A 25,447-nucleotide genomic window follows, 5' to 3' on the forward strand; every position below is an offset into this window, starting at 1 on the left:
CATTGTGGTTTCAGCTGGCAGCAATCCTGTGGAAACGTCCCAGAACCTGCTCGGGTGCTGATTGCAGCCTCGAGAATGCAAGCCTCTGTACAGCTTTCACCAGTAAATAAACGTGTTGTTGTTTTTCCTTTAACTGGTGATTAAGGAGGGAGACAATGGCCTAATGGTATTATTGCTGGACTATTAATCCAGAAACTTAGCTAATGTTCTGAGTTCGAATCCCGCCAGGACAGATGGTGGAATTTGAATTCAATTTAAAAAACCTGATATTACAAATCCACTGATGACCATGAAACCATTGTCGATTGTCGGAAAAACCCATCTGCTTCACTAATGTCCTTGAGGGACAGCCTATATGTGACTCCAGAGCCACAGCAATGTGGTTGACTCTCAACTGCCCTCCATGGGCAACCAGAGGTGGGCAATAAATGCCAGTGATGGCCATGTCCCACGAATGAATTAAAAAACCCACTCTGTCTCTCCCTGTCTGTCTCAGTTTCTCTGCCTCTCTTTGTCCATTCACCCGTTACTTCTCCACCTTTCTCACTGTTTCCCTCCCATGCGAAAGCTTCCCCCTATCACCCGTTCTCTCCTGGGCATCTCCACCCCCACCTTTCCTTGCACTCTGCCCATACCAACCTACTTTCTTGCCTTTCTCTGCCTCATCCTCTGAGGTGTAGAACACACTTTGCGTCAATAGACACAAGCCTTTGTTTCACTTCAGGCAGGTTGAGATGAACAGGCCCTCGGAGAGCCGGAGATTGGGCGGATTTTTTAATGCTTTATCACTCTCTGGACGTCTTAATCCTTGATGAGCTTCAACGGAAAGCTCCCATCCTCCCCTTAGCTCCTTGGGCTTTTATAACTTATAGATTAAGAATTCCATTTATATCGTGGAATAGGAGAACGATGCCTGAAGCTTGTTTGCAAACACTTCAATGACATGCATTTTGCTGCACATTTTATTCCTCATCTCCATTGTCTTTGATGTAACTCATGGTTTAATCAGTTCTGACAGTCTCAACCATTTGGCTAATTTACATCAAAAGCGAGATGGTCCAACTGAAACATTGGCCCAGATGTCACTGGTGTTAGATCCTTTTGAAGTTGGATGCAAGCATCACTGGAGCATATGCGATCTGTACTGGCTGCTGCTCGGATTCTTGCAGCCGTTCTGGGACCTGGGCCCTCCCCGCTCCATCCTCACCTGCTGCCCCTTTTTAAGTTCCCTTTGCCCTGCCAGTCCGATCAGAGTCAGACCCCGGGTGGAGGGGGAGAGCCGGGGGGGGGTTGGGCAACTGAGTGCTCCCAGCACCATGGTCCTGCTCCCGTCTCCCGCTGTCTGCTTATGCAGGTGGGACTCCCTTGTTCGTCTGCTAGCTTGCAAGGCTGGGGATGGTGTGGATGTGTCGGAGGTGCGGAGGTCAGGGCATTTGTATTAGAAACAGGTGATATAGTGAAGCCAGTAAACCAGGGGCCTGCACTAATTATTAAGAGAAGGAGGGTTCAAATCCCATCATTAAGAATTCACAGAATCATAGAACCCTACAGTGCAGAAAGAGGCCCTTCGACCCATCGAGTCTGCACCGACCACAATCCCCCCCCCCAGGCCCTACCCCCATATCCCTACACATTTGCCCGCTAATCCCTCTAACCTACACATCCCAGGACGCTAATGGGCAATTTTAGCCTGGCCAATCAACCTAACCCGCACATCTTCGGACTGTGGGAGGAAACCAGAGCACCCGGAGGAAACCCACGCAGACACGAGGAGGATGTGCAAACTCCACACAGACAGTGACCCGAGCCGGGATTTGAACCCAGGCCCCTGGAGCTGTGAAGCAGCAGTGCTAACCGCTGTGCTACCATGCCGCTGAAATTCTTAGTTCAGTTCAGTTTTTGAAATAAAAATTTAGAAGCTTGGACCGATAAATAAATAAAAAATACCATGAAGTGGTCAAATTGTGGTGAAAAAACCAAACTAATTCACTCATGGCCTTCGGAAGGAAGGAATCCTGCCTTTTTCGCCCCGTCTGACCCACATGTGACTCAAGACCCACTGGAATGAGACCACATCAGAGCAAGAAAGAAAAATTGAATGTCCACAGCTTACGTCATCACAGAACAGCCTGAATGACCTTACAGCCAGTGAAGCGTTTTGACATCCAGTCGCTATGGGAAACGGGGCAGTGCACAGCAAGAGACCACAAATGGCAACGTGAGGATGGTCTGATAATCTGGCTTTACTGTTGTGTCCTTGAGGCTAAATAATTTCTGGGCAACAGTGAGGGAAACCACCCCCCCATTCCAATTCAACACAGGGGTCTTTGCTGAACGGAACGTAGTTCTCCCCAGCGTCCTGGCCAATATTTATCCCTCAAACCAACATCGCCAACGCAATGGTCTATCCGTTGCCGTCACGTTCCTGTTTGTGGGAGGCTTCCGGGTACAGATTGGCTCCCAGATTTCCTACCTTATCAGTGACGACGCTTCAACGAAACAAAGAGACCTCATTGGCCGGGGAGCACTTTGGGAATGTCCTGAGGTGGGGAAAGGTGCTATAGAAACGCAGGTCCTTCCTTTGTGTGAATATCAGGAACTGTCCTGCTCGAGAAAGAAAGGGAGAAATTTGGCAGGGAAAAAATAATTTGTTTATATATTTAAAAAAAAAGGCAGGTTTCCTTGCATACTGATAACCAGTGTGCTGTCTTAATTAACATCCTCTATTAAGAATGAAATAAATTTGCATAGTAATGAACCTCCAATTAACATCTTTTTATCATGTTAATAAACAAACTAGCATCCTGTTTAAAAAATAAAATAACTTTGAGTGGATGGCTTACTGGATATAACAGTTTCCAATACATTCGGGACACCACTGATTAAAATAAAGAAATTATTTAAGTGCAGCTTCTGCTTCTGGCTATAATTTTGCGATTCAGTTATAGCATATTGTCAAAATATGGCATGTAATCTCAGGCTTCAGAGATTAGGAGTACAAACTCATTGCTTTTAAGTTCCTTTTGAAATATGCATTTTCTCTCCATTTGCCTCAAGACATGAATAATTAACAACTCCCCTGGATAACTTTTCCTGATTATAGCTTTTAATGATCACTGGTGCATCTTTTTTATCCGCTCTATAGCATGGTTGCCGAGCAACATGGGCTGCCATGTTTATGTGCGGCTTTATATTTCTTCCCCCCCACCCCACCCCACCAACCCCTTTTGTTCCCCCACTCCACTCCACTCCTCTCCTGAAGATGCTGACTTTTATTTATTATACATTATGATGAGGATGTGGGCGTCGCTGGCTGGGCCAGCATTTATCGCCCATCCCTATTGCTCCGGAACTGACTGTCTCGTTAGTTCATTTCAGAGGGCAGTTGAGAGTCAACCCCATTGCTGTGACTCTGGAGTCACGTGTAGGTCAGATCGGGTAAGGACAGCAGATTTCCTTCCCTAAAGGACATTATTGAACCAGATGGGGTTTTCCGACAATGGTTTCATGGTCATCAGTAGATTCTTAATTCCAGATTTTTTTTTATTGAATTCAGATTCCACCATCTGCCATGGCAGGATTTGAACCAATGTCCCCAGGACATTAGCTGAGTTTCTGGATCAATAGTCTAGTGATAATACTGCTAGGCCATTGTCTTCCCTGACACCCGCCTTGCTTGCCGACCTGCATTGGCCCCCTGTCTACAATGCCTCGGTTTTGATTTGATTTATTATAGTCATATGTATTATTATACAGTGAAAAGTATTGTTTCTATACAGCCCTATACAGACAAAACATATCGTTCATAGAGTCGATAGGGGAGAAGAAAGGGAGAGGGTACAGAAGGTAGTGTTACAATCATAGCTAGGGTGTAGAGAATAAAAGCTTAATGTGAGGTAGGCCCATTCAAAAGTCTGACAGCAGCAGGGAAGAAGCTGTTCTTGAGTCGGTTGGTACGTGACCTCAGACTTTTGTGTCTTTTTCCCGATGGAAGAAGGAGGAAGAGAGAATGTCCGACATGCATGGGGTCCTTAATTACGCTGGCTGCTTTGCCGAGGCAACCAAGGGAAGTGTAGACAGTGTCAATGGATGGGAGTCTGGTTTGAGTGATTGACTGGGCTTCGTTCATGACCCTAGGCTATGTTCAAGAGCCTTTGTAGTTTCCTGCGGTCTTGGTCAGAGCAGGAGTCACACGGAGCTGTGATAGAAATCCTCATCCTGATATCCGTACCCCACCATGGCTTTTCCCCTTCCTATCTCTGTAAGCTCTTCCAACCCCACCACCCTCTGAGATCCCTGCGATTTTTGTGCTGGTGTCCTGAAGTGGGGTTGGAACCGAGAAGCTTATCGTCCAAGGCTGGACTGTGCTACCAGCTTAGGCACAACTGCCACATACGCAAGCTCTAGTCTACTGAAAACTCATTAACACTCATTATTTTTTTCCCCTCTCCAATTTCACAGTGTTAGCCGTGGCTCAGTTAATATCAGCCTCACCTCTTATTCACAAGGTTCATGGCTCAAGTCCCGCTGCAGGACTTAAGTAAAAAAATTCAAAGTTGACATGCTAGAGGGAATGCTATTCTGTTGGAAGCGCTGTCTTTCAGACGAGATGTTAAACTGAGGCCCCTGCTTGCGTGGGTATAAAAGATCTCATGGCAAAGGCAAACTATGGGACAATATTGATCCCTCAATCAACATCATTCCAGGATGAGGGGTCATAGTCTGAGGGTAAGGGGTAGCAAATTTAAAACAGAGTTGAAGAGAAACTATTTCTCCCAAAGGATTGGGAATCTGGAATTCGCTGCTCCAAAGTGCAGTGGATGCTGGGACAGTGGGTAAATTTAAGGAGGAGTTAGACAGATTTTTAATTGGTAATGGGTGGAAAGGTTATGGGGAGAAGGCAGGAAAATGGGGACGAGGAACATGTCAACCATGATCGAATGGCGGATGGGACTTGATGGGCCGAATGGCCTAATTCTGCTCCTCTATCTCATGAACTTACATAAAATAATAATTTGGTCATCTTCACGTGGTGTGCTTCAGAGTTTGCTACACGCCAATTAGTGAACGTGTTTCCTACATTATAACAGTGAGGTTGGCCAGGCTTTATTCCTTGAATTGTCGGAGACTGAGGGGTGACCTTACTGAGGTGTACAAAATCATGAAGGGCAGAGATAGGATGAACGCTCAGAGGGTGAGATTTTACAGCCTCGCTTGAGGTTAACAGACCTTCCCATTGTCCACCCGTCATCCGCTCCGATTCCTGTGGCAGGCAGGACAGTAACATTCTGGCCACAGTCTTTTTCCCAGGGGAAGAGGAATTGAAAAGGCCGTAGGTTTAAGGTGAAAGGGGCAAGATTTAAAAGGGACCTGAGGGGCATCGTCTTCACACAGAGGGTGCTGTGCATATGGAATGAGCTGCCAGAAAAAGTAAAAATAAATTTTATTTATTAGTGTCACAAGCATTAACATTGCAATGAAGTTACTGTGAAAATCCCCTAGCCACCACACTCTGTTTGGGTGCATACAGGGAGTATTTAGCATGGCCAATTCACCTAAGGGTGGCACAGTGGTCAGCACTGCTGCCTCACAGCACCAGGGATCCAGGTTCGATTCCAGGCTTGGATCACTGTCTGTGCAGAGTTTGCATGTTCTTCCCATGACTGTGTGGGTTTCCTCCGGGTGCTCCGGTTTCCTCCCACACTCCAAAGATATGCGGTTAGGTGGATTGGCAGTGCCAAATTACTCTTCAGTGTCAGGGGGATGTCAGGAGATTAGTAGGATCAATATGTGGAGCTATGGGAATAGGGCTTGGGTGGGATTGTGGTCGGTGCAGACTTGATGGGCTGAACAGCCTCCTTCTGCATTGTAGGAGCCTGTGAGTAACCTAGAGGAGGTGGCTGAGGCAGGTTCAATAGCAACATTTGAAAAGCAGTTGGATAAGTACATGGATAGGGATGGATTGGAGTGATATGGGCAAATGTAGGTAATTGGATCTAACTGGGAGGGCACCAGGGTCAGCATGGATTAGTTGGGCCGAAGGGCCTGTTTCTGAGCTGTTTTGATCTATGGCTCTATGACTGTGTTTCAAAGGTATTTCATTGGCTTTGAAATGCTTTGAGAATTGTCCGAATGTTGTAAAAAGCTTCATGTAAAATGCGAGTCTATTATTTTTTTGCTCGCAGCAATGTCCTAGAGATCAATCTCTCATCTCCCGATTCTCCAGGCCAATCCTGGAGAGTTGGCAACTTTAGTTGCACCACGTGTGCTTGGAGCTGCGTGGCTTGGAGCACACATGTTTTGAACCTTCCAAAAAGTAAGGCGTCCAAGGACAAGAGCTGAGATGGGACTGGTTCAGCAAAGCGCAGATGGGTGTTGGAAAGCGAGACAACATCAAGATCACAAAAAGCGATTGAGGTCTGTCTGCCCACCCACACTTTGGCAAACTGTGATCGATGCCAGCCTCCCAGAGTGTGGCTGCCCATTGGCAAAGTCAACCTCTGCCTTTGGCACCGACTGTGGTGAAAGGGCTGAGGATAACGGCTCTGAGTTTTGGCTGTATCTGTTCGTTCTGGGTGGACAGTAAGCCAATAATGTCAATAGGATTTATTCTTTGGCAGAGCGCTGCCTTTGCAATTACAGTCAAATTAGCTAATGGGGGTTTTGCAGTGTTGCCAAACCCATGATGTCAGTTTGGGTTGGCTGGCAAAGCCGTCTCTCTCTCTCTCTCTCTCTGTGCACAGGTTGCCAGGGAGAGAACAGTTTTGGCAGAACCCAGTCCCTCATTTAACAACTGGGTGTTGGCTCAGGTTTGGCTGCTGAATATCCGCCTGAGCTGAGACCCGCCTGGTTTGCGAGTTGGTTGCACGCCAGTGACTGCAAGGGGATTGAGAGCTCGGGTTGCTGTGGCAGTATGCATGCTTTGGTTTGCAGTGTTCCAGGATGCCACCGTGCCATTCTCATGCGTGCCGAACTTGGCTATCAGTTTCTGCTCAACGATTCTGCGTTGTCGTGTGTCTTGAAGGCCGACTTGGGTAAGCGTTCTCACTGGTCTCAACCGGGATCTTGGGTTCACTACATATAGCCCCCATCAGTTGGCCTGGGCTGGCAAAATCTTGCAAACTGTCCTGACTTGAGACAATTCACATCTCTTTAACCTGTGATTAACCCTCTCTCCACTCGCACTGTCTGTAAAGACTTGATTGCCTGAAAAGACTCACATTCCAACCATTATCTTGCAACTGTGTCTTTTAAAAGAAGTCTTTTAAAAGACCCCAGCGAGTTTGCCTCTACCACCACCGACGGCAGCCGATTCCACTCACTCACCACCCTCTGAGTGAAAAACTTACCCCTAACATCGCCTCTGTACCTGCTTCCCAGCGTTTCGAAAGCTGGTGATTCCAACTAGTTGGACTCTAACCTGGTGTTGTGAGACTTCTTACTGTGCCTACTGCAGTCCAACACCAGCAACTCCACATCAATATTTGCGTGGCAATGTAGACTAGGTTTCCTGGGTGTTAGTGTGGTCAACAGCAAGAAGGTGCATTTACATAGCGCCTTCAAGTAATGACAGCTTTCAAAGTACTTTGCAAGAGGATTACCAATCAGAATTTGACACCAAACCATATCAGATAATAAGGACATGCCACCAAGGGTTTGGCCGAAGAGGAAAGTTTTAAGGAACGTCTTCAAGGGAGCAAGTCACACTTAAGATGCGGCCGATTTTCCAGCAAGGGTATGGGACGCTCTGTTTTCCTGGTCCATTTGGTGAACTGGGATCTGTATAGACTCTCAGACTGAACCTAGAATCCAAGGCAGGCGATGGAGATTCTTGGGAATGAAACGGCTGTGGTCCTCCAAAGCCACGCTGGTCAGTCTCAAAAGGATTGAGGCGAAGGGAGAAGTTTGGGGAAGGGGGGAAAAAACTCCCTGCCCCACTGGCACCACCACTGTGGGGTTCTGGCATCTCAACTGGCTCTGCCACAGCCAATGGCTTGGTGTAGAAACTCTATTGGATGAGACAGAGCCACATGGACCAGGAAGAGTCCAGGTTGGTTTCACTGGCTTGCCAAGCTTAGACTGGGTGGAGTGCACTGTTCAGGACAAATGAGGACAGGAGCGGGCCTGGGATGTCCCTGGATGTTGAAATACCCATCAACTCATGGAATGGTGGCCAGGTCACTGAGCTAACACCTCCCCTCCTCCACAAATAGCACATTCAACTGCTGTAAAGAAAAGGGTGCGAGGTGGAATTTTCCCAGGATTGCCCTGACTGCTGGATCAGGTGAGAAAAGCTGCCAGAAACTCACCGGTTTCACAGTTGCCTCTTTTAGCCATGTCAAACAACACTCTGCGCAACTCCCGCAGTGCTGGCGCGTCTTACACCACCAGCTGGGGGACAGGATGGGGCTTAAATGTACGATTCGGAGATCTTTCCAAAATGTCACCTGATCTCAAAGTGGAGTTAAAGGCCCCCACTCCCTCCAACAAACGTTTGGACACCCGGCAGATATGACTGCCCCCCCCCCCCCCCCGGGGTGAGATCCTCCAGCCTCTCAGCCGTGTGTTTCCCTCCAGCGGTGCATTGTTTGCTAGCAGCGGGATTCTCCAGTCCCGTCGCCATCAATGGGAATTCTTACTGACGTCACCACAGGCTGGCGGGAAACCAGCGGGGGTGGGAGGGTGCGCCTCCGGCGGGACAGGAGAATCCCGTTGGCATGAACGGCTGGAGAATGCCAGCCATGATCTTCTTGCTTGAGGTGGCAGGGGCGAGGTGAATGATTTGATTTATTGTCACATGTATTAATGTACAGTGAAAAGTATTGTTTCTTGCGCGCTGTACAGACAAAACATACTGTTCATAAAGAAGGAAAGGAGAGGGTGCAGAATGTAGTGTTACAGTCATAGCTAGAGTGTAGAGAAAGATCAACTTAATGCAAGGTAGGTCCATTCAGAAGCCTGACACCAGCAGGGAAGAAGTTGTTCTTGAGTTGGTTGGTACGTGACCTCAGACTTTTGTATCTTTTTCCCACCAGAAGAAGGTGAAAGGGAGGATGTCCAGGATGCGTAGGGTCCTTAATTATGCTGGCTGCTTTGCTGAGGCAGTGGGAAGTGTAGACAGAGTCAATGGATGGGAGGCTGGTTTGCGTGATGGATTTGGCTACATTCATGACCTTTTGTAGTTCCTTGCAGTCTTGGGCAGAGTAGGAGCCCATTCCAAGCTGTGATACAACCAGAAAGAATGCTTTCTATGGTGCATCTGTAAAAGTTGATGAGGGTCGTAGCTGACATGCCAAATTTCCTTAGTCTACTGAGAAAGTAGAGGCGTTAATGGTCTTTCTTAACTCTAGTGTCTCCGCATTTGGATACAGTCTAGGCAATGGGAGAAGACGTTGGCATCTCTGGAGATTGTGTTCCCATGTTGGGCGCAAGCAGCACAGCTCTTCCATGGTCACTCACTTACGAGCAGCCAGGGAGGAAGGAGAGACATGAAGAAGGAGCAAAGCTGTTTGGGTTTGGCGTCAAGCTGATAATAACCTCTGTCAAGGTGTAGATAGAATGAGAAGCACAGGATGACGAATGAAAACAAACTGACACAACACTGATGACAGCCAAGAAAGCGACTGTCAGATTTTAGCTTCCTCTTAATAAACTGCCCACCCCTCGCTGCAGTGTCAGAAGGTTAAAATCTCCGTTGACTGGTGATGAAACGGTGCTCCCTTAATGCACCTACCGGAGCTTTAATGGCTACTGTCAACTGGCTTTCCTTTGATTGATGTCATCGCTTCAGTTCATGTGAAGTTATCAGGCTCAATCCTGCCAGCATTTGGTGGACAGGCTGAAATGAATCCTGGGAAGACTCCTGGCTGTCTGGCCTCTGGAGTTTGATTTCTGCCCCCGCGTCTCAGACTCCCTCTCGTGCCTCGCTCTTCAGTTGGACGCTTCTTCATCTCCAACAGCAGATGGACAGAACTTACAACGTGACCCTCACAATCGCAGGATGTCCCAAAGCAACTTCCAGCCATTGACGTATGATCGACGTTTTTCCACTGATACAATATCGCAAACACAATTTGTGCACAGCAAGATCCCATAAACAGAAATGTGACAAGGGAGAGAAATATAGAAACGTTGAAGACAGGAGCAGGAGGAGGCCATTTGGCCCTTCGAGCTTCCTCTGTCATTCATCACGATCATGGCTGATCGTCCAACTCAGTAGCCTAATCCTGCTTTCTCTGCGTAACCTTTGACCCCATTCACCCCAAGTGCTATATCCAGCCACCTCTTGAATACATTCAATGTTTTGGTATTAACTACTTCCTGTGGTATTGAATTCCAGAGGCTCACCTGGGTGAAGAAATGTCTCCTCACCTCCGTCCTAAATGGTTTACCCTGAATCCTGAGACTGTGACCCCTGGTTCTGGACACCCCCACCATCGGGAACATCCTCCCTGCATCTACCCTGCCCAGTCCTATGAGAATTTTATAAGTCCTTATGAGATCCTCCCTCATTGGTCTGAACTACAGCGTAATGAAGCTGTGATCGCTTCTTGCTTGCACTGCGATCTTTCAGTATGTTGGGACCTCTGTCTACTGGATGGTTTGTAGGATTGATCAGACTCTATCTTGTCAGGTTCACGAGCTTTGAGGCATTATCCATCTTGGAGTGGACACCAGAGGATGGGGGGAGAGAGGCTTGGAGAGATGAACGGTTGCACAAAATCAGAGAATCCCTGCAGTGCAGAAGGAGACCAGTTGGCCCACTGAGACTGCACCGACCACAATCCCACCCAAGCCCTATCCCTGTAACCCCATGTACTTACCCTGAAAATCCCCCGACGCTAAGGGAGGATATAATATGGCCAATCCCTCTAACCTGCTCAACTTTGGACTGAGGGAGGAAACCGGAGCACCCGGAGGAAACCCATGCAGACACAGGGAGAACATTGAAACTCATAAACAGTGACCTGAGGCTGGAATCGAACCCAGATGCCTGGCGCTGAGAGGCTGCAGTGCTAAACCCTTCAGCTCCTCAGTTAAGCGCCTTTATATTGATGCTCAATAAAGGGCAAACTCTGAATGGATTGGGGGAAAGGGTGTTTGTTTCGGTTGGTCTCAATGGCATGTTTCTGTCTGTAGATTCAGAGGGATATAATTTGGACCTGAGTTGGGGTGAAATGTGCTTGTGATTTTTAGCCTGACTGACAGCTGTATAAGGTGCTGGTGAGGCCACACCTGGAGCACTGTGTACAGTTTTGGTCTCCTTACTTGAGAAAGGATATACTGGCACTGGAGGGGGTGCAGAGGAGATTCACTAGGTTGATTCCAGAGTTGAGAGGGTTGGCTTATGAACAGAGACTGAGTAGACTGGGGCTATACTCATTGGAATTCAGAAGAATGAAGGGAGATCTTATAGAAACATATAAGATTATGAAGGGAATAGATAAGATAGAAGCAGGGAAGTTGTTTCCACAGGCAGGTGAAACTAGAACTAGGGGGCATGGCCTCAAAATAAGGGGGAGCAGATTTAGGACTGAGTTGAGGAGGAACTTCTTCACACAAAGGGTTGTGAATCTGTGGAATTCCCTGCCCAGTTGAGGCTCCCTCATTGAATGTCTTTTAAGGCAAGGATAGATAAATTTTTGAACAGTAAAGGAATTAAGGGTTATGGTGAGCGGGCGGGTAAGTGGAGCTGAGTCCACGAACAGATCAGCCACGATCTTATTGAATGGCGGGGCAGGCTGACATCTGCTCCTAGTTGTTACATTCTTATATTATGTTCTCTGACATGTCTCACGTTTACTGATCCTTTCTCTCTCTCTCTCTCCTCTTCTCTCTCCCAGCTGCCTCTCGTGTGTGGATGGTTCTTTCCCCTGTCACTGGTGCAAATTCCGTCACATCTGCACTCAGAATGCCATGGACTGTTCTTTCCAGGAGGGACGTGTCAACATGTCCGAGGTAAGCTCCCACGATGGGACGTTGAATGAGATTGTTGTCTGTATTAAGTCTAAGAACCCCTGCACTGCAGAATTCCTTCACCACCACCACCCCAGCCCCCCACTCTCTGCCACACCATGGAAAATCAATCCCCGGACATTGCATATCTATTGACGGTTCCTCAATTAATGAGCAGACCATAAAGCAGGCTCCTTGTCACAAGTCCCAGGATAGAAGAGATTGTAATTCACCCCAGAACACATTTATCTTTTGACGCTCGCTGTGCCCAGCTGGTTGAAGGTCCTGTGTAATCAGCAGGCTTTTTGTTCGAGGGCAGCAGTTTATGATAATCCAGTAACACTGGGGGGTGGAATTGGGGGGGGTGCGGTGGGTACCAATAATGCTGAGAGTTGAAGCAAGCCTGTCATTTGTCTCGTGACCCGCGTTTTTGGAATGCCCGCGCCAGGAATCCCTTGGGCTGTCAGACACGTGGGCACGCCCCACATGCCAGCGAGAAGGGGGAATTCAGCACTCGGCCATATCTCGGGGGAGGGACCCGGGGGGGGGGGCAGAGATTTAAGGTGAGGGGCAGGAGGTTTTAAGGGGATAGGAGGAAAGACATTTTCACCCTTGGGGAGGGGTGGTGGTGGGAACACACTTGGGGGGGGGGAGTTTTCCCGTCCCGCCCATCACTGGAATCATAGTGGGCATGAGGGGGGTGGACCGTGCAGAGGTCCATTGAGCTCAGGCAGGATTTTCCGGTTCTGGGGAGAGCGTGTTCGGAAAATCCCATCCATTGTCTGAATGGGTGGTAGAGACGGGGATCCTCACCGTATTTAAGAAGCATTCAGAAGAGCACTTGAAAGACCAGAGCTGACAAGGCTACAGACCAAGTGTTGGAATGAGAATCGTCAAGTGCTTTATCTTTGACCAGCGTGGAACTGATGGGCTGAAGGGCCTTGTTCTGTGCTTTAAACCTCTGTGACTCACCCGTTCGCAGCAGTGGGACTGGATAGTTCCAGCCGCGGTTGAGAATTCTAGCCAGGGTTTTCCGCCTGAGATCCTGAAGAGAGAGAGGGGTGGGGGTCCATTGAAAATTTCAAAACTGAAATCGATGGATTTTTACTCAGCAAAGGTATCAATTGATACGGGAGCAGGATGAGTAGATAGCATTCAGATACAAATCTACCATAATTGAACTGAGAAACAGAAAAGGCTCGAGGGGCTGCCTCTCATTCCAGTTTGCTCTCGGGCTGGGTGCCAGATGCAGAACTGGCCGCTTACCATGTAACGTCCAAAGTGGCATGTGGAAATTACCTCCAATAGTGGGCCAAACTCTGAGTTGTGAGCTGCATCACTCCTGATTGTTAAAGCCTGCCACAGTTCTTCCTGTTCTTTCCTATTCTACCACCAGTCTCTGAGCCAGATCGAGAGACGTGCCAACTGGCTTTGAGCCTAATTCTTGCGTGGAGTTTTACTTGCTCACTCACTCCCTCCCGCTTTCGGACCTGAGTTGCTTTTGTGGGAAAGTAGCCCACCCGGAGCACCTGGAAAAATAGCCACTGTCTTCCGGGTATAGAATCCCAGACCTTGCCAGTTATAGGCAAGTTGTTTGCCTTGCCTGGTTGATAATACATAATTAGGTGTTGACCAACAGGACAGTATAGTGGCACGGTAGGCTAGCACTACTGCCTCATAGTACCAGGGAATCGGGTTCAATTCCTGGCTTGGGTCACTGCGTGTGCAGAATCTGCACATTCTCCCCATCTCTGCGTGGGTTTCTTCCGGGTGGTCCGGTTTCCTCCCATAGTCTGAAAGATGTGCTGGTTAGGAATATTGGCCATGCTAAAATCTTTTCTTAGTGTACCCGAACAGGCGCCGGGGTGTGGCAACTGGGGGATTTTTTGCAGTAACTTCATTGCAGTGTTAATGTAAACCTACTTGTGACATTAATGTAAAAATAATAAAAATAACAAAGTATGGAACTTTCTACAGAATCACCTGGATCTCTCCCAGTAATAGTGTCTGAGAGCCGGATTGCTTTGAGGGGAAGGTTGGTAGTTACCATCCCTATGAGATTGCCCTGGAGTTTCAAGGAATTAACTCCTAATCATAGAATCCTTACAATCCATCGGGTCTGTATTGACTCTCCGGCAGAGTATCTTTGACAGATCCCATCCGCGCTAATTCACTTAGCCAATGGCCACTCCACCTGACCAGCACGTCTTTCGGACTGTGGGAGGAGACTGGAGCACCCAGACATACCCCACGCAGACATGGGGAGAACATACAGATTCCACACAGACACCGACCTGAGGCTGGAATCGAACCCTGGCGTTGTGAGGCAGCAGTGTTTGCCACCGTGCCACCCACAAATCGCCTGCACTCTGGACAAATGCTGGAGACGAACAGCAGAGAAGTAATTTAAAAGCAAATGCTGCTTTAAATGTTCCGCAAACATTTTTTCAAAAAAAAAATTCGGAGATGGAGAAGGAGGAGAGTTATTTGGGAGGGTTGCCTGGGGAGATCATGTGATAGGAATCGCATCCAGGAATATGTTGGAAGTTGGCAGTGTCCCATGGTGAGGAGTGAGTGAATTTAATTCCCAATATACTCGTGTTATTAAAGAGCGGCTTTATAAATAATCAGTCCACATTACTGAGACACTACCCCCTCCTGCCTGGTTTTATATGGATGAGGCTAATTGCCAGTAAAATCCCCCTCTAATCAATGATAGCCGAGACGTTCAAACTCGCAAACACGGCTGATATCACTTGAATGGGCAGGACCAAGTAGCTGGGGGTTGGCAGTCGGAGTTACCAAGTTATCCGGAGGCAACTGGGGGATGGGGAACAGAGTCGCATGGGTATGGGGGAGGGAGGGGAGGGGGGTTTGGTGTTGAGGGAGGGAGGGGGGTTTAGTGATGAGGGAGGTGAGGGGAAGGGGGTTAGAATCACAGAATCGTGGAATCCCGGCAGTGCAGAAGGAGGCCATTCGGCCCATCGAGCCTGCACTGACCACGATCCCACCCAGCCCTGTCCCCATAACCCTATACATTTACTCTAGTGAGTCCCCCTGACACTAAGAGGCAATTTAGCACGGCCAATCCGTTTAACCTGCACATCTTTGGACTGCGGGAGGAAATCAGAGTACCCGGAGGAAACTCACGCTGACACGGGGAGAATGTGCAAACTCCACACAGACAGTTGGTTGGTGTGGGGAAGTGAGGGGTGCTGGGAGTGGTGTGGGGGAGGGCGAGAGAGGGGACACAGTATGCTTCTAATTAATAAATACCATGTTTAGCTGGTGCTTATTGCCAATTAGTGCCCCCTCCCCCCATCCTCCCTCCACAGAAGGCGGTGAAAATTCTCACCGTGGCACAATGCATTTTCCTTTTCTCTCGCTCTCTCTCTGCCTCGCTGCACCTTTCGCAGATTCCTTCTCCAACAAGTAAACTGTGGACATTGTTAACCTTCCTGCTTAATTCCATTATCCGAACCCGTATTTGGCAGGAGACTGCAGCATTGCCTCAGGAAAAGGAGGAAATAGCAATCTGAGAGTTAAAACAAAATCACACAGTGCGTTCACGTTTCCAGGAACGATGTGCGTTCCCATCAATCTGGGGAACTGGAGCTTGGCTTTCGCATGTTTGAGATGGCTGCTGGTTGTGATCCACAAAGGTTAATTACCTGGCACAGAAGCTGAAGAGCAAGGAATCTGGTTGTGCCAGTGCCAGGGACTGGAGTCCTTGCCAGGATGGTGCTCACTGACACCTGAGGTCAGGTGTACCATGACCAATCCCCGAGGAATTGTAGATGACTGTGAACAAAGGAATCATAGAATCCCTACAGTGCAGAAGGAGGCCATTCAGCCCATCGAGTCTGCACCGACCGCAATCCCACCGGTTGGGGTTACAAACATACAAATATATGAACTAGGAGCAGGAGAAGGCCATTCTGCCCCTTGAGCCTGCTCCATCAATCAAAAATATCATGGCTGATCTCAGTGTGGCCTCACTATCCTGCCTCCCCCCAATAATCCTTAACTCCTTTCTCTGTCACAAATCTACCTACCTCTGCCTTAAAAATATTCAATGACCTGGCTTCCACCGCTGCCCAGGGAAGGAACTTTCAAAGGTTCACAACCCTCCAAGAGAAAAGGATTCTCTTCATTTCCTTGTTAGATTGGAGACCCTTATTTATAAACCGTGTCCCCTGGTTCTGGTCTCATAACAGGAAACATTCTCTCTGAATCCACCCTGGCAAGCCCTTTAATGAGCTCATAGGTTTCAATAAGACCACCTCTCAATCAAACCTCCAATGGATACAGAGTCATTGAGCGTGGAAACAGGTCCTTTGGCCCAACTTGTCCATGCTGCCCTTTTTTTAACCATTAAGCGAGTCCCAGTTGCCTGTGTTTGGCTCTTATCCCTCTATACCCATTTGCCCATGTAACTGTCTAAATGCTTTTTAAAAGACAAAATTGTACCCGCATCTATGACTACCTCTGGCAGCTCGTTCCAGACACTCACCATCCTCTGTGTGAAAAAATTGCTCCTCTGGACCCTTTTGTATCTCTCCCCTTTCATCTTAAAGCTTTAGACTTCCCTACCCTTGGGATATGGGCCCATTCTGTTCAACCTTTCCTTATCAGATAACCCCCTCATCCCTGGAATTGCCTGAGTGAACCTTCTCTAAACTTCTTCTCATGAAATTATATCCTTTCTTAAATAAGAAGACCAAAGCTGTCTACAGTATTCCAGCTCTCTACCCGACTATTGCGTTTTCATTAATGTGTGTATTGTGTGTGCGTGTGAGATAAGACCATAAGATATAGAAGCACAGTTGGACCATTTGGCCTATCGATCATTCAATCATGGCTGATAAGTTTCTCAACCCCGTTCTCCCGCTTTTCTCCGTAACCTTTGATCCCCTTACCAATCAAGAACTTATCTATCCCCATCTTCAATACACTCAATGACCTGGCCTCCATAGCCATCTGTGGCAATGAATACCACAGATTCACCACCCTCTGGTTGAAGAAACTCAAAGAACAAAGAACAATACAGAACAGGAGCAGGCCCTTCGGCCCTCTAAGCCTGCGCCGATCATTTGTTCCTAACTAGACCATCCGTTTGTATCCCTCTATTCCCAGTCTGTTCATGTGGCTATCTAGATAAGTCTTAAATGATCCTAGCGTGTCTGCCTTAACCACCTTGCTTGGTAGTGCATTCCAGGCCCCCACCACCCTCTGTGTAAAATACGTCCCCCACATATCTGTATTGAACCTTGCCCCCCACCTTACCTTGAACTTGTGACCCTTGTGTTTGTCATTTCTGACCTGGGAAAAAGTTTCCAATTGTCCACCCTATCTATGCCCTCCATAATTTTATAAACTTCTATTAGGTCGCCCCTCAACCTCGATCTTTCCAGGGAGAACAACCCTAGTTTGCTCAATCTCAGCTCATAGCTAATACCCTCCATACCAGGCAACATTCTGGTAAACCGTTTCTGCACTCTCTCCAAAGCCTCCATGTCCTTCTGGTAGTGTGGCGACCAGAACTGGACGCAGTATTCCAAATGTGGCCTAACCAACGTTCTATATAACTGCAACATCATATGCCAACTTTTATACTCTATGCCCTGCCCAATAAAGGCAAGCATGCCATATGCCTTCTTCACCATCTTTTCCACCTGTGTTGCCACCTTTAAGGATCTGTGGACCTGCACACCCAGATCCCTCTGTGTGTCTATACTCCTGATGGTTCTGCCATTTATTGTATAGTTCCCCCCTGCATTAGATCTACCAAAATGCATCACTTCACATTTATCTGGATTAAATGCCATCTGCCATTTCTCCGCCCAATTTTCCAGCCTATCTATATCCTGCTATATAACCCCTTCTCAACTCGGTTCTAAAGGGTCGTTTCTTCAGCAGAAGATGTGCCTTCTGGCTCTAGTTTTTCCTATTCATGGAAACATCCTCTCCACGTCCACTCTATCAAGGCGGCACTCAACGTCCGTTTACTCTGAGGCTGTGCCCTCGGAGCCTAGTGCGTGTGTGATTTGCACGTGTGTGGGATTTGTGTGTGTGTGTGTGGGACGCAGGCGTGTGGGTGTGTGTACGGGAGATGTGTGTATAAATCAGGCAGGTTTGATGAATTGACCAGTTCCAGACATAGGGCATTGCAAAGGAGAAACAAACATTTACGCCCAGCTGGTTTGCAGATTTTCGCAGTGGCCTCCGGGAGGCCTTTGGCCCTGCAATTACCTCCGAGAGGCTCAATAACAGCCCTTGGGTAGACTTGCTGTTGTAGTGTCAGTCTGATGCACACGCTGCTCTCGACCCCGTGGGTTAATATTGATGGATTGCATCACCTGCAGGTCAGCTGCTAAATGTCACCGTAATGACTGCTAACTCCATTGATTCGAAAGTGACCCACTGAGCTCTTCGCCAGTTCAAACCTTCCCCAGTTCCCATTTTGTCTTGTATGCAAACTGTACACACCCCCCCCCCCCGCCCCCCCAACACCCTCCCCTCCCACCCAGGCAGCTGGCCTTTATACAGAAGTAATAAACAGCGTTCCATTCTCTCGCTCCCTTGCGCCACCCCTTCCTAATTTCTTTCTCAGTTTCCCAGAGCGTCCATCGAAGTGAAATGAAAGCTAGAACGTGTGTTGATTTTACTGCCTCACACTGTCTCAAAGGGTTTACAGCCAGGGCAGCGCGGTGGTTAGCGCTGCCGCTTCACAGCGCCAGGGTTCAGTTCTGGCCCCGGGTCACTGTCTGGGTGGAGTTTGCGCGTTGTCCTCGTGTCTGCGTGGGTTTCCTCCAGTTTCCTCCCACAGCCCAAAGATGAGCGGGTTAGATGGATTGGCCATGTTAAATTGTCCCTCGGTGTCAGGAGAATTAGGAGGGTAAATATGTGGGGTTATGGGGATGGGGCCTGGGTGGGATTGTGATCGGTGCAGACTCGATGGGCTGAATGGCCTCCTTCTCCATTGTAAGGATTCTATGATGTATCTATCTCTCGTTGAGCTCCAGTCATTGTTGGAATGTAAGAGACACAATCACCAACGTGTGCACAGCAAACTTCCACAAGTAACAGTGTGATACGACCGAATAACTTGTTTTCAGTGATGTTGGTTGAAGCATAAATATTGATCATGGCACCAGACGAAAATGTTTGGAAGAGTACCAAGGGAGATTTTTATTATTCATTTGAGAGGGCAGATGGGGTGTCCTCTTATCCGAAAAGTGACACTGCAGGATTATGAAAATGCCTAACAGTGATCTGAAATACTTTAGAGTTAGATCCAGATAATAACAATGAATTTGGGTCAATGAATCATAGAATCCCGACTGTGCTAAAAGAGGCCATTCAGCCCATTGAGTCTCCCAGACATTTTAACCCAAGCCCACTGCCCATCCCATTTCTATAATCCCCCACCCTATCCCTATAACCCCAGCATTTTCCATAGCCAATCTGCCAAACCTTTGGACTGTGGGAGGAAACCGGAGCACCCAGAGGAAACCCACGCAGACACGGGCAAGCTCCACACAGAGGAGAGTTCACTCTTTTAAATCGAAAGATGATGGGGGAAGGAATAGACATTCTTGAAAACTGGCCAGGTGCTGGAAGCAGCTAGCATGTAGGTAGAAACATAGGAGCGTAGAACATAGGAGCAGGAGGGGGCCATTTGGCCCTTTGAACCTGCTCCGCCATTCGTCACCATCATGGCTAATCATCCAATTCAAAAGCCTAATTCTGCTTTCTCCCTATCACCATGATGTGGAGATGCCGGTATTGGACTGGGGTGGGCACAGTAAGAAGTCTCACTAACACCAGATTAAAGTCCAGCAGGTTTATTTGGTAGCACGAGCTTTCAGAGCATTGCTCCTTCACTCATGAAGGGGCAGCATTCTGAAAGAGCGTGTTACCAAATAAACCCGTCGGACTTTAACCTGATATTGTGAAACTTCTTACTCTCCTTGAAACCTTTGATCCCATTCACCTCAAGTGCTATATCCAGCCGTCTCTTGAATACATTCAATGTTTTGGCGTCAACTACTTCCTGTGGTGATGAATTCCTCAGGCTCACCACTCTTTGGGTGAAGAAATGTCTCCTCATCTCCATCCTAAATGGTCTACCCTGAACCCTCAGACTGTGACTCCCTAGTTCTGGACTCCCCCACCATCAGGAACATTCTCCCTGCATCTACCCTGATTAATTGGCTTGGAATTTTATAAGTCTGTATGAGATCCCTCCGTCATTCATCTGAACTCCAGTGAAAACAATCCTAACCTAGTCAATCTCTCCTCATAAATCAGTCCCGGAATCAGCCAGTGGAGCCTGCAATCAAGCCAAATGGTCTGTTAGCCGTTATGCAAAGGATGTTGGCACATAACAGTGTACAAGTCTTGCTGTAATTATATAGGATTTTGGCTGATCTCAAATTTGTAGTGCAGTGCTCAGTTTTGCTTTCCTTATTCAAGGAAGGGCTTATTGGCCAAGCACAGAATGCAATGTAGGTTCATCAGATTGATCTCTGGTTGGAGGGGATTTCTCCCTGACGAGAATGGGTCGATATTCTCTGGAGTCGAGAAGAATGAAGATTGGTCCGAGTGAGAAGTACAATGTTCTGTGAGAGCTTGGCAGGTTAGATACTGAGAGTCTGTTTCCCTTTGGACGGAGAGTCTAGATGAGGTTCATAGCCTCAGGATAAAGGGTTGGCCATTTTGGACTGAGAAGAGAAATATCTTCACTCCGTGGGTTGGGAATCTTTCAAGACAGTTATGAATCAATTTTTGGAAATGATGCGAATCAAGGGACTCAGGAAAGTGGAGTTGAGAATAAAGGTCAGCCTTGATCTTATCAGATGGTGGAACAGACTCAAGGGGCTATGGGGCTCCAATTTCTTATGTTTTCATTTATTCCAATCAAAAGTTTTGTGAATTTTGAATGCAATTGTTAATCCCCCCTCTCAACTTTCTCAGCTTTATTTTGTTCATGGGACATGGGCGTCGCTGGATGGCCAGCATTTATTGCCCATCCCTAGTTGCCCTTGAAGGGGCAGTTCAGAGTTAACCACATTACTGTGGCTCTGGAGTCACATGTAGGCCAGACCGGGTAAGGACTGCAGATTTCCTTCCCTAATGGACATGAGTAAACCAGATGGGTTTTTCTGACACAAGAACATAAGAAATAGGAGCAGGAGTAGGCCAGCTAGCCCTTCGAGCCTGCCCTGCCATTCAATAAGATCATGGCTGATCTGAAGTGGATCAGTTCCACTTTCCCGCGTTCTCCCCTTAATTCCCCTGTCTATCAGAAACCTGTCTACCCGTGACTTAAATATATTCAGCGAGGTAGCCTCCACCACTTCAACGGGCAGAGAATTCCAGAGATTCACCACCCTTTGAGTGAAGAAGTTCCTCCTCAACTCTGATCTAAACTGCCCCCCCCAACACCTATCTTGAGGCTGTGCCCTCTAGTCCTGCTATCCTTTCTAAGCGGGAAGAATCTCTCTACCTCTACCCTATCTATCCCCTTTATTATCTTATATGTCTCTATAAGATCCCCCCCCTCAGCCTTCTAAACTCCAACAAGTACAGACCCAGTCTATTCAGTCTTTCAATCGACAATGGTTTCATGGTCACCAGTAGATTCTCAATTCCACATATTTTTATTGAATTCAATCACATTCTACCACCTAAGGAGAACAATCCCAATTTGTTAACCTCTCCACCTAACTAACTGGTGCCTTTCCCAAGGCTTTGGCAACCTTCCTTAAGTGTGGTGTCTAACATTGGATGCAGTACCCCCTCTGGGGCCACAGCCCCTCCACCTGAGCAATAACTGCATTGGGCCCCATTCCTTCCCCATGGTGTGTTTACTGTCGGCGGCTTGGCGGTGCTGCTGGCGGGATCTTCCAGTCTCGCCAGTAGTATCTTCCAGTCCCAGCACGATTTCCCGGTCTCACTGGTGGTATCTTCCAGTCCTGCTGGTGGCATCTTTCAGTCCCGCCAACAGTGTCTTCCAGTCCCGCTGGCACTTTCTTCCAGTTCCACTGGCAGTATCTTCCAGTCCTGCCGGCAACACCTTTCAGTCCCGCCAACGGTGTCTTCCTGTCCCACTGGCAGCTTCTTCCAGTCCCGCCAATGTCTAGGGCATTTTGCTTGGCTCACCTGCCCTACCATCAGGGAGCCCGCTGTGGGTGGATCACCTTCGGCGGAAGGGCTGGAAAATCCTGCCCAATTGTGTTGAGGCCAGAATCAAAGTGGTAGAAAAAGGCCCAGGAAGAAATGAAGAGGCAAATGTTGCTCAGATTAATTCTGCTTTTGGGAAAAAGAACAGGAATGTGCTTCCACGGCATCATTTCAGCACCACGTGTGTAGCTTTGGCCTTTGAAAGAAATAAAATATCCCAAAGAGAATATCCCAAAGAAAATATCCCAAAGAGAACGCACCATGACCTGGGGCAGTGCTGGATTAACTAACATCACTTACCTCAGTTGGTCCAGCAATGTCATTTAGCAATGAGGTTATCAGTGTGTGAGACAAAATAACTCCTTGAAATATGTCCCACTTCTTCCAAAACAGTCAAAATATTTTTAGACAGCCTCGCCCGATAGCCACAAGGCTGAAGACTTCACCGCTTCTAATCTTGAGGAGTTATTTCATTTTTTTTTCCAATAATTGTTGCTGCGAGGACTGCGTTGTCGCCCTCCCCAACGCTTATCCTTGGACAGTTCAGGTGTATGCCGAGGCATCTGTCTGCTCTTTGACAGGCCCAGACATCCTGATGTCCTGTGGCCTAATAGAAATGAGAGAAAAATGGAACTGTCAACGTGCCGGTGGCTTTGGGGATGAATGGTGGGGTGACGGAGAATGTGTTTAACTCCTTCTGGGCTGTGTTAGTGCTCTTTATTTGTCAACCCCACCCTCTCAACCGCACTCCTCAAACCACTGGAACCTTGTCAAAGTCAAATTCCAAAACCCAGGGAGCCATTAGAATTGGACAAATTATATATTATATAAAATGAATCCACTGACCATCTCCCAGGCCTACAGTGCAATCTATAACTGTTCAAGATGTATCTGGGCTACATCGATCAGAAGCATATTAGTCATCATTTAACCCAAACCTTCATAGGATTTTGACTTGATTTATTATTTTCACGTGGATTAGCATACAGTGAAAAGTATTGTTTCTCGCGCTATACGGACAAAACACACCGTTTATAGAGTAGGAAGGGAGACAGTGCAGGCACGGTAGCGCAGTGGTTAGCACTGCTGCTTCGCAGCTCCAGCGTCCTGGGTTCGATTCCCGGCTCGGGTCACTGTCTGTGTGGAGTTTGCACATTCTCCTCGTGTCTGCGTGGGTTTCCTCCCACAGTCAAAGATGTGCGGGTTAGGATCATTGGCCATGCTAAGAAATTGCCCCTTAGTGTCCAGAGATGTGGGGATTAGTGGGTATAATATGTAGGGATACGGGGGTAGGGCCCGGGTGGGATTGTGTTCGGTGCAGACTCAATGGGCCGAAGGGCCTCTTTCTGCACTGTAGGGTTTTATGATGTAGTGTTACTGTCATAACTAGAGAAAGATGGACTTAATGCAAGGTAGGTCCATTCAAAAGTCTGATGGCAGCAGGGAAGAAGCTGTCCTTGAGTCGGTCAGTATGTGTCCTCAAAGAGCAATAAGATAATGACCAACTATTCTGTTTCTGGCAGAGCCAATGTTTTGAGTCTAGATAACTATAAGGTTCATGGTGGGAGATATAGGAGGGATGTCCGAGGGAAGTTCTTCACTCAGAGAGTGGTTGGGGTGTGGAATAGACTGTCTGCTGTGATAGTGGAGTCGGACACTTTAGGGACTTTCAAGCGGTTATTGGATAGGCACATGGAGCACACCGGAATGATAGGGAGTGGGATAGCTTGATCTTGGGATTGGACAAAGCTTGGCACAAGATCGAGGGCGGCAGGGCCTGTACTGTGCTGTACTGTTCTATGTTTCTATGACCCTTTGTCAGAACTGATGAAGGGTCACCTAGACTCGAAACATAGGCTCTATTCTCTCTCCACAGATGCTGTCAGACCTGCTGAGATTTCCCAGCTTGTTTTTGTTTTTGTTTCAGATTCCAGCCTCTGCGTTATTTTGCTTTTAACTCTGTTTCTGGTGTTCTCTTTATAACCAGGGTAACCTTTAAGTACCTGTCTCTCTCTCTTTCTCTCTCTCTCTCTTCATTTCTTTTTGTCTGTCTCCCTCCCTCCCTTTCTCCCTCCCTCCCTCATGGAAAGGATAGTGTCTTCGAAAGCCCCGACATTAATGAGAACGGCACAATTAAACCTGCACGATCCGACAACTTTTATTTTCTTTCTAGAATATCCATTAAAATAACAAGCCCTCAGGAGGAATGGTTATAAAGTAAATGACAGTACAAGATTTGAATACAAAAATATCTGGCAGTCAAGCCAGCCCCAGCCGTGTGCCTGTTTGGAAGCTAAATTCATCCTTCTGCATTCCAGTCCATCCTTTGCTCCACTTTTCAACAAAGGCAAGAATTTACTTCTAGCCACCGCCTTTAACATAGCGAAATGTGCCAAGGCAACTGGAAGGTGTTACTCTGCTCCTCATCCAACTATCTGTTCATTACGAGTGAAGTTAAATGGTCGGCGGTTTGATCACTCGAAACTTAATATTGAAAGATCTGGATAGTGTGGATGTGGGAAAGGTGCTTTCCACATTAGTAAAGGGACAACCCTTGAGATGAGGAGGAATTCCTTCAGCCAGAGGGTGGTGAATCTGTGGAACTCTTTGCCGCAGAAGGCTGTGGAGGCCGGGTCATTGAGTGTCTTTAAGACAGAGATAGATAGGTTCTTTGTTGGTGAGGGGATAGAACATAGAACACGACAGCACAAACAGGCCCTTCGGCCCACAAGTTGCGCCGATCATATCCATACCTACCAGGCCATAGAACTATCTGTAACTCCCAATCCCATTAAATCCCACGTACTCATCCAGAAGTCTTTTAAAAGACCCCAGCGAGTTCGCCTCTACCACCACCGACGGCAGCCGATTCCACTCGCTCACCACCCTCTGAGTGAAAAACTTACCCCTGATCAAAGGTTATGGGGAAAAGTTGGGAGAACGGGATTGAGAAACTTGACAGCCATGATTGAATGGTGAAGCAGGCTCGATTAGACTCGATGGGGCTAATCCTGCTCCTACATCTTACGGACTAATGGACCACGGAGGGCATCACACAGCCATGTACCTGTCATGGGAAGGGAGAGTGAGTTTATTCTTCCCTGTCCCTGATCAGATGGATTGAGGTCAATTACTGCACCCTTTTAAAGCAGTTACCTCTGCACGGACTGGTATCTGAAGCTTGGCCCTTCTCTTTTTAACAGTTTATAAATGGGCCGGCCACTCCACCTCTCAGCCGATTCAGTGGCGACCACATTGTTCCAGGGTTGGGAACGCATTAACGAGCAGAGTCTGCAGAGGGTGA

The 25,447-nt window shown here is 47.8% G+C and overlaps 1 protein-coding gene across 2 annotated transcripts in view; it reads left to right on the forward strand.

Annotated features, from left to right (window-relative positions):
• LOC145363348 (plexin-A1-like) overlaps window positions 1–25,447 on the forward strand; it is a 506,974-nt gene that overhangs the window by 267,049 nt on the left and 214,478 nt on the right. For both annotated transcript variants that reach the window (XM_080218652.1, XM_080218653.1), the window contains exon 9: window positions 11,844–11,958. In XM_080218652.1, coding sequence (XP_080074778.1) covers window positions 11,844–11,958 — 115 coding nt within the window. The remainder of the gene's footprint in view (window positions 1–11,843; window positions 11,959–25,447) is intronic.

The sequence above is a fragment of the Carcharhinus amblyrhynchos genome, chromosome 3 (assembly GCF_965287045.1).
Source record: "Carcharhinus amblyrhynchos chromosome 3, sCarAmb.v2.hapA, whole genome shotgun sequence".
NCBI classification, from domain to species: Eukaryota; Metazoa; Chordata; class Chondrichthyes; order Carcharhiniformes; family Carcharhinidae; genus Carcharhinus; species Carcharhinus amblyrhynchos.